General features: G+C 46.1%; 1 protein-coding gene across 1 annotated transcript in view; it reads left to right on the plus strand.

Annotated features, from left to right (window-relative positions):
* Positions 1-10,080, plus strand: part of CLNK (cytokine dependent hematopoietic cell linker) — a gene marked incomplete at its 5' end in the record, with an annotated part of 155,601 nt that overhangs the window by 45,930 nt on the left and 99,591 nt on the right. Inside the window, 1 exon segment of the mRNA XM_024119532.1 lies at positions 8,067-8,095. Within this exon segment, the coding sequence (XP_023975300.1) occupies positions 8,067-8,095 (29 nt within the window).

Raw genomic sequence — 10,080 nt, forward strand, 5'->3', positions numbered from 1 at the left:
TACTCATGTCAAGACTCTCCACTATGAAGCAGGGGCTCATGCATTAAACTCCTGAGTAGAACATCCACAGCCATAGCTACGAAGCGTCCTAGCAGCGACTCTTAGGGCTGGCAGCATCAGTATCACCTGGGAGCTGCTTAGGGAGGCAGGATCTCAGGCCCCACCCACTGAATCAGAAACTTGGGTGCTGGAGTCCAAGCACCTGGGTTTAAACAAGCTCTCCCAGTGACTATCATGCCCATTCAAGTTTGAGGACCTCAGCATCAAGCATCGTTATCAAGAGGGCAAGCTCTGGAGCTGGAGTAAGAGGCCTCTGGGCCCAGCTCTGCCCCTTCCCATTATGTAAATGAGATGGAGGGAAGACGATATAAGATAGGGACCCAGTGTGAGAGAGTGGGAGGGAGATGGGAGAGAATGTTGTCCCCACCTGGGAGAGATCACTGCGTTGGGGACCAGGAAAATCAAAAATAAAGAAGACACAGCACCTGCCATCCAGAGGCTCAGCCTCTTCTGGAGACAAACATAAAAAGGCGTGTGTAATAGACCACAAGATACTGTGCCACGTGCACGTGGGACAGGAGCAGATGCAGTGCAGCCCTGTGGGAGCCCAGCAGGGAGGCTGAGGAGCCGGGGGGAGGAGGGCTTTCCCGAGTCCACTTTGGAGAGAGTAGCAAAGCCGGGGTTCACACTCCAAGGGCAAGTCTCTTTCTCCTTCCCCATTCCCGATGGAGCTATTGCTAACAGTGTCACTCACATTTCCCACATTCAGACCCTTCCCAATTCATCACCTCATGGACTACTGATTTTTCCCTTCTGTCACCAAGACCTGCAGCAATAGTTAACTCCAGAGGACAAGGTACAGGTGGCTGTCATTTCTCACATCCCAGGAGGCCACTCCTCCAGGAGACGGCCTCCCTGTCCTATTCCGTGCACAGGGAGGCCCGCTGCCAGCCTTCCCGGTCAGGCACACCTGAGGTCACAGCTCGGGCCGGGCGGCCACAGCTGCTGGTCTTCTCTCGACTTCTCTGGTTTTGCCCCGCCTGTTCTCCAGCTGCCCTGGGTGTCTGCTCCCTCTGGACCCCCGCAGCGTGCAGAAAGTGTCCTCCCCAAAGAGTTCACAAGCTTAGAGATTTACGGAGGGTGCCCAGTGCTTTCAGAGGATGCATGGAATAGGGTGGTGTCCCGCCATCTTTCTGTGGTTGTCCACAAGGAGCTCCTATGCAGGAGATGCTCCACGAGCATTGCTGAAGGGAGGGGAGTACAAAGGAGGGAAAGAGGAAAAATAAAGTCAGGACCCAGCGGGACGCACCAGGATGCTGTGAGATTGCACTCCTCCCGGTGCCTGGCATAGACATGATAAAAGAAACTTTTAACAGAGGGATAAGAATGGAAGAAGAGAGGAGAAGACAGAACAAGCAGGGGAGGGACAGAGAGAGAGTGGAGGGGACGGTGGACTCCAGAGTTGCTCTGCCCACTGCAGCTACAGTAGAACAGCAAAGCATCCTGCTCTGCTCCACTCACTCGTCTGCTGAATATCCATCAAACTGCCAAATAATGTTGTTTTCATTTTTCAGTATTTGTCAGGGACATAGATAGCTTATCCACAGGGATTATAGCTTACCAGACATGCTTTCTGTCCTCAAAAAAACTTAAAATCTAGTTGAAGAAAGAAAAAACCCAAGTAAAATGTAATATAAAATTTATATAAGAAATTAATAACTATACACTGCTTTTTAACTATACTAAGTATGCTATTAGAGCCAGAAGTGCTGCCATAGGGGCTCAGAGGAGGGAAGGCTCAAGAGCCTTGGCAGGGCAGGATGCTGAGGGGGTAGGAGTGGGGTTGGACCTCCCCCAGCCAAGAGGGTCATGGGGGGTTTGAGCTTTTTATAGTTCGGAATAATGCCAAACACTGTCAATGTTTTCCTCGGGGTCGCTTCAGGGAGTTGCATCCTCCCAAACATTTTTTTTGTAAAAACAAAATAGAACACAGGAGATTCTTAGAACTAGTCAAGGACATCTTTCACAAAAAATGAATCCATAACCCTCCTACACTGCTGGTGGGAAGGTAAATTGGTGCAGCCACTGTGGAGAACAGTATGGAGGTTCCTTAAAAAACTAAAAATAGAACTACCATACGACCCAGCAATCCCACTCCTGGGCATATACCCAGAAAAGACAAAAAGTCTCATTCAAAAAGATACAGGCACCCCAATGTTCATCACAGCGCTATTTACAATAGCCAAGACATGGAAGCAACCTAAATGTCCATTGACAGATGAGTGGATACAGAAGATGTGGTACATGTATACATTAGAATATTGTATGTTCATAAAAAAGAATGAAATAATGCCATTTGCAGAAAGTTGGATGGACCTAGAGATACTAAGTGAAGTAAGTCAGACAGAGAAAGACAAATATCGTATGATATCACTTATTTGTGGCATCTTAAAAAAATGATAAAATGAACATTTACAAAATAGAAATAGACCCACAGACATAGAAAACAAACTTATGGTTACCAAAGGGGAAGGGGGTGGAGAGATAAATTGGGAATTTGGGACTAGCAGATACACACTACTATATATAAAATAGATAAACAACAAGGACCTACTGTAGAGCACAGGGAACTATATTCAATATCTTATAATAACCTAAAATGGAAAAGAATCTGAAAGAGAATATATATAACTGATTCATTTTGCTGTACACTTGAATCATTGTAAATCAACTATACTACAATTTAAAAAAGAACATTTCCAACAGCCCCCCCAAAAAAGAATGAACCCACTCTTCACTTATTAAATATGAGTCTTGATCTGATTCCACCTTGGTGTGAATTTCATCTGCTTCAAAGGAATATGGAGTCGGGAGATGTTCTCCCACGTTGAATCTATAGTGAAAATGAAGAACCTATTCCCAGGGGGATTTGTGTGGGAGGTGTGCACACCCGCGTATCAGGTTCCTAACGTGCTGGGCACGCTCCAGGCCTTCCTGGGGGAGGGTGAGTCTGTGTATAGACCCAGACGGGGACTGCGGTGTGGCTCAAGGCTGTCTTACTCGAGGGATGCCCTCTTACCTGTGCTTCCCTGCACCTGTGCACCTTGCCTTCATCCACTCATCCATCCTCTCCCTCATGCTCAGTCCACAGCACGTTTTTGTGTACGAGCCATGGTCCAGGCACTGCGTTACATACCTGGTGTCCCTTTTAGGAGTTGGGGGCCTGGTGTAGAAGGTTTGAGAAACGGCGTCGTGCTCTGTTCTGGTGATACGAATGTGAGTTCCACCAGGCAGGTGCTAGGTGATCAGAGGAGAGCTTTGGTGGCCACGTGGGGAGGAAGAAAAACACCCAGTGTTGAGGCCCGTCACTACCTCTTACTGAGACTGTGACATCCCAGTCCTTCTTTTCCACTCCATTATATGCACTCCCGCATCACCTTCTTAACATGTGGCTCTGAGCATCCTTTATCCTCTGCCTTGCAAAGCTCCATGACACCTCGAGATTGACACAGTCCTTCCAGCTTATCCTTCAGGTTACCTACTCTCCAAGCTCACTGTGCATTTCCACACCTTAGCTCCCATGGCTCCCTGATGCAAACCCTACCCTTCCCCCAGAGAGGTGGAGAGAAGAGGGTGAGCCCTGCCATCAGACAGGCTGGGTGGGAATCATGACACCATTGACTCCCCCATGAGATTGACCTGGGCCTCTGTCAATCCATCTGCAAAATGAAAAGGCCAGTTTGTGGTCCCATCCAGCACAAACATCCCATCATAGCCCTGACACTGAGATAAAGATACTGTCCAACAAGAATTGCTAGGAAGTTTGGGTGAAATGATTTCCGTAAAGTGCACAGTTCCCAACATGGTGTAGATAAATGTTCAAAGAGAGGGAAGATGGGAATGAATGTAGAAACTTTATTTTCATTTCTTTCTGGTTTATATTGAAAACGAGTTGACTGACTCTTAAAAAGATCAGTCATCTTCCCCCAAATGAGAGAATTTTATTCTAGTCTTTTCCTTTCAGGGGCAGAGCTTAAAGTGAGGTGTGGCGCTGAGCCAGTTAATCTTGGAGGTTTGAGACAGGGGGCTGAAATCACCCCGACCATTCCCCAAGGGTTTTGCTGCCGCATTCTGGACCAGTGGCGGGTGCCTTGGGAGACCCAGAGGGGCCCACGCGCACCAGACTCAAGTAGGTGACGAGGAATTAGCCTCCATGCCAGGAGCCTGACCCTGGAGACAGGACCAAGTCCCATCTCTATGCGACTGGAATAACACGCCATCCAAACTCTGTTCCCATAGGTAAGAGAATATGATAGACCGCTCTGCCCACTCCATCAGATCAAGTTCTCCCAGGCAGCGAGTGTGGGGGGAGTTTAATGTAGTACCCTTTAAAAAGTATTAAACCTTTTAAATTATTAAGAAGTATTAAAAATTCAAAATAATTCAGAAATTTGAACATCTTCCTTTAAAATGAGCCTTAAATATTAAAAACACAAACCTCTGGAGGCCAGCTTTGTTCAGTTCATACTCCATGCCCACCACGGGGACAGCTGCCTGTCCAAGCAGAAATAGAGAGGGAGACCTGCTTCACTCAGGCCTAGATGCAGAAAGGAGCAAGCGGGGGGGAAAGGAAGAAGGATGGCTGCCAAGCCACACACCATCCAGCTGCAGTTCGTTCACACGTGGCCGCGTGATGGATGCTGTTGACTAAAGGAAGCCGGGGAGCATCTTTGTAATTCCCTGGCAAGAGGCAGCTTGCTAACACATGGGCCTTGCTTGAGCACTGAGAGAACACATCAAACCTCCAGCAAGTTTGCAAGCAGCATCGTTCATTAATCACCCTGGGCTGTCAGGCTGCAAAGAGTGTTAACACAGGAGCCTTTTCAGAGCGCTTGTCAGCTGCCGGTGTCGAGATATTGTCCGCACTCCAGCCAGACAGAGCCGTGGAGTCCGGCACGCCTCCCCAGACCCCTCCTTCCAGCCTCCCTCCCCGCTTTCAGGCTCAGCTGGAATGACAACATCGTTCCCGGCTCTGCCACTGCTTCCTCTGCTAATCCATTTGGCTTGCACTGACACACAGAGGGCCCTGGTGGGGCACCGTCCCAGGGGATACGACATATGAATGAGCACCATAGCTCTGGGGCCCCGCCAAGAGGAGTCAGCAGATAGACCGCTTCCAGACAGCCTTACAATTAGGAGGAGGCTGCCGGATGCAGGGAACTCAGTGGGCTGAGTTGTTGCATCGGCTAGTAAATAAGGCCAACCCCGGCGCTCAGTGGCTTGCTGTGCCACTTTAGACACGTCACTTCTCTCTTCTAAGCTTTAGCTGCAACTGCAAAGTGGGGAAATCCCACCAGCCAGAGCTGAGCCTTGCTTGTGCCTGAACAGGCGTTTTTCCCTTCAGATCCACCCTCTTTGGCTGTCCAAAGACCTCAGTCCCACCTCCAAGAATCTGAAACTTGGAACCACGGATTGGACATTACCTCCAACACGCTTTCAATGCTAGTGATCTTTGATTCTAAAAATCGGGTGAGGGGGAAAAATAAATAAAATAAAATAAAAGTCAGCTGAGGCCCAAGTCAGAAGGAGGATGAAGTCCTAATTTAAAACCTGAAGGATGTACATGTCAATCCCAAACTCCCAATCTATCCCTCCCCCCTACTCTTCTCCCCTGGTAAACCATAAGTTCATTCTCTAAGTCTGTGAGTCTATTTCTTTGCTGTAAATAAGTTCATTTGCAACATATTTTTTTAGATTCCGCATAGAAGCAATGTACATGTACATACCGCTGTATTTAAAATAGATTACCAACAAGGACCTACTGTATAGCACAGGGAACTCTGCTCAATATTATGTAACAATCTAAATGGAAAAAGAATGAAAAAGAATAGATATCTGTATGTATATAACTGAATCACTTTGCTGTACACATGAAACTAACCCAACATTGTTAATCAACTATACTCCAATATGAAATGAAAAGATAAGGAAAAAAACGAAAAAATGATCTCAGGTCACCCAATGGAAAAGTACAGGCATTGTGATAGGGCTGACATGCTGAAGGAAATGACAACGACTTTGAAATAACACAGACTAAGGTCAAGGGGTGGAAGCAGATTTAAAACTCGGTTCATGTTTAATCTTCAACATGATTCTGATAAACGTCAATGGGTTGAAAAAATAAATCCTGGATGTATTGAAGTGTCATGATAAAATGTGACAAAACAAAAACAAACAAACAAACCAAAAAAACCCCTGAAGCTCCTCCTAGGATCCCGGGAAGAGGGTGCCTCGCATTCAAAGTCCCTGGGCTCAGGATTGCATCCTGCCTGCTCTGAGGTGCTGCCTTCTGTCCATGGCCTGGCCTGCCCTGCCTGCACCAAGCTCCCTGTACACAGTCGCAGAAACATATCATTTCCATGTCACGTGTCAGGAGCTGCAAGTCTGGGGAGTCTTTTGAGGCTTTAATCAAAGACCAAGATATCAGGGAAGGGGCTGAGTGTGGAAAGTGTCAAAAGAGATCTCTCAGGACCCAGATAAATGATCTGCTCCTTCCTGACTGATTTACTGTTAATTTCCGCAGCATCTCAGGCATCTTGAAAGAGTGCCAAGAGCTAACCACAAAGCATCCCAGACAGCAGCTGCAAAATGCCTCCAAAGCATGACTCGCCACTGCCTGCAGGCAAGGGCCCCGGGAGGCCACAAGGATCTGAGGGTCCAACAGGCTGGTGGCAATTCTCTTGCTTTCCGTGGGACTGGGCAAGTCATGGAGCCCCCTGAGTCCTCCGTTTCCTCGTCTATAAACTTGGGACAGGGAACGCTACCCAACAGAATCATTTTGAGTATTAACGTGGTGGGCAGAGAGCAACAGTCTGAGCTGGAAGTGGGACTCGGGGGGCTGTGGTCTCCTGGTGACTATTATCTCCCAGTTTAACTATTCTGTGCCCGGTGTCGCAGCCGCCAATGAGGCCTCATAAATATTTACACCCGGCGTGTGTTGTGATGCTAAATTAATTGCTCCTGTGACGCACTTTGAGAGCCTCAGAGGATAGGTGCCATGCAAAGGGATTATTAAAGGCACAAACAAGTAAGCTCACAGAGGCCGCATCCTTCTGAGCTTTCCATTGCCCCAGGGCTTTTCAGATCATTGCCCCAAATCTAGGGGAAATGTGCTTTCAAAATCACACTGTCCAAGGCGGGATGTGGCAGCCAGGAGAAGACCCCGTTGGTCTTTCCAGATAACTTACCACCGAAGAAATGCAAATGGCCCGAAACCATTTGAAATAAATAAATAAATAGTAATTAAATCTAACTAGGCATCAGGGAAGTGAAACAGATAAAACAAGGAATCAAGTAGCCAGTAGGAAAAGTTGTTTTTAAATGGTCGTGGATTTAATGGTGGTAAGATATGTTGAGATGGTCACGTCACACTCTGTAGATACGAATATAAATTCATTCAACCCATCCAGAAGGCACCTGAGTGATAGGAAAAAAGGGGCCTAGGAGACCCACATTATCGTTATCAGACACCTTCATCGCAGTTGCACTTGATGGAGTCTCTCCATGGAAACACTCAGAGATCAGATTAAAAAGGTCATCATGTTGCAGCAAGGGTACACACTGCAACATGATTTACAATTGTAAAAATGAGCAAGAACCTAATTTCCCTCTCCAAAAATCACACAGCTGATAAATACCATGTTTTCGAGTAACAAAAGATCTACAATGCATTTTTAACATCAGGAGCCTACGCATTCTTTTATATTATTTTTGGACATCTGTGTATTGAAATGTATGAAGACATCCTCATACACACATGCACATATGTGCCTGAGACTCGCCAAAATATCACCTGCGGTGTTGACGGTTATTTTCTTCTCCATGCATTTTTCTATGTTCTATGTTCTCTGTAATGAGATGTTCCTTTCGGTCTAGAACAGCACAAACATAAAGGACGTGTCCCATAAGCTGATTTGTGATCTGCCTTTAACGACTAGCCACTCCTCTGGCGAGGATGATGAGTCACTTGCAGCTGACATTTACCTTGGTTCTCTTTTCTGCCCTAGGTCACGGCCTCGAATCCATAGTGTCACAGGTGAGTCAGGGCCCCCCCAGACACCTAAGCAGTGGGCATGTTAGCAGGAGTCTGTTACTCTTCTTTCCTTTCTTTTCTGTTTTTCCTTGGATAAAACTATTGGCCTGTTCCAGGTGACACTGGTGACTTAGGGTCTTTCCCTCTGGTGGCTCCCAGGCTGGAAGTGTGTGACATCCACAGCTGTGGAGGCTGGCAGACAGTGTGGGAATCCTGGCTCTCCATTTCTTAGCTGTGCAGCCTCGGATGAAGCACAGATCCCTGTGGGCCTGAGTTCCTTCAACTGCGAAATGGGTATAAGTCTGCCTGAACGCCAGTATTGTGGCTACTCGGTGTCTGTTCAACTAAACTGTGCATAATGGGCTCCCCCCAAAATATGTGTTGAGTGAGTGAATGGGTCAGAAACCACATTTTATGCTTCTCCTGCATCTCTTTTCAGAGCCTAGTTCCTGTTACTAGACACAGAGTAAGACCCCGTTAAAGTTTGAATAAAGTATATACTTACTTTATAAAGTAAAGTAAAATAAAGTATACTCATCTTGGAGTATTATTATATCAAGGAAAGTCCCATAGGACTAACTAGAAAACTGGTGGCTAGAAATAATGACTGGAATGAGACATAAAAAAAGAGAAATAGGGAATTCCCTGACAGTCCAGTGGTTAAGACACTGCACTTTCACTGCCACGGGCCTGGGTTCAATCCCTGGTGGGGGAATTAGGATCCCACAAAAAAAAAAATAAAAGAGAGAGAGAAATACAGGAAGTGTGTAAAGAAGCAATAGATGCATTGGGAGTGATGTCATCAGCAAATCAACTCACAAGATTCATTACAGCACATGTTGGAGAATATAAGCAGCACCCAGCCACCCAGCGTGGCTTGCACAGCAGGGGGAGAAGAAGGAAAAAGCAAAATCAACGCTGCAAGTATGAATATAAATAAGAAACAAACGAGCACCCAGCTCTAATCCCTCTTGCAGAACATGTTTTTCTGAAGTTTCTCAGATCCTAAGAAAGGTTACATTCTCTCAAGGTAGATGTTTCCAAACTGTACTGAGTCCTTGGTGTCAAAAGTACCCCCCCTCCATCTACTTGTCACCTCTCAGCCCTTCCTACCATCCACTTAAAGTCTTGGGGGGACTGTAGAGAATTCTAAAGGGGATGGTGCTTGGAAAGGAGGTTGCTAACCTGATTCGGTGACTGGTGAATTATAAATGTGACCTGTACCCCCACTCCCCCTTTGGGCTCATCCTCCACCTGCCTTGAGGTAGAAAAAAAACTGACAGGTGGGATTCCATTTCATTAACAACATTCTAGAGACACAAGCAGGGAAAAGAAAACAAATCAAAACCCCCTAAAAGTCAATTGAGATAAAGCTGCCCAGACCTGCCCATAGGCACTCAGATCTGTACCCTGACAAAAATACTTAGCAAACCGCACCACCCCAGCCTAAGCAAGCTTAGGCACCAATGCCAGTGTCTACTACACTATAATAAAACTGATATAATTAAAGATGCACATGATGATTTACATAAGAGACTGCTCATCATGGTGCTATTTATAACATCCCCAGATACTTGAAAGTTGTTTGCAATTTTTTACCATGGGATTTGTTGAAAATGTGGTAGGGCATCTATATGAAAGAATACTACATAGCCGTTAAAAATGATAATGTTGAAGCATATTCAATGATGGGTATGTTATAGCATGCTATTATATGAAAGGGCAGGCAAGAAAACAGTGCACATACATTTTGATCGTATATACATAGATTATATCGTGTGTATGTGTTGTTAGTGATTTTCTCTAGTCAGATATTTATAGTGGTTATCTTGGTATGGGGACGTTATAGTGATTTTTATTCTCCCCTTTTTTTGCTTACCTGCATCTTATAATTTTTCTACAGCAGCATTTTTTTTTGTACACTAAAAACAATCTATCAAGGGGCTTCCCTGGTGGCGCAGTGGTTGCGCGTCCGCCTGCCGATGCAG

Source organism: Physeter macrocephalus, chromosome 7, assembly GCF_002837175.3.
Source record: "Physeter macrocephalus isolate SW-GA chromosome 7, ASM283717v5, whole genome shotgun sequence".
In the NCBI taxonomy this organism is placed as follows: Eukaryota; Metazoa; Chordata; class Mammalia; order Artiodactyla; family Physeteridae; genus Physeter; species Physeter macrocephalus.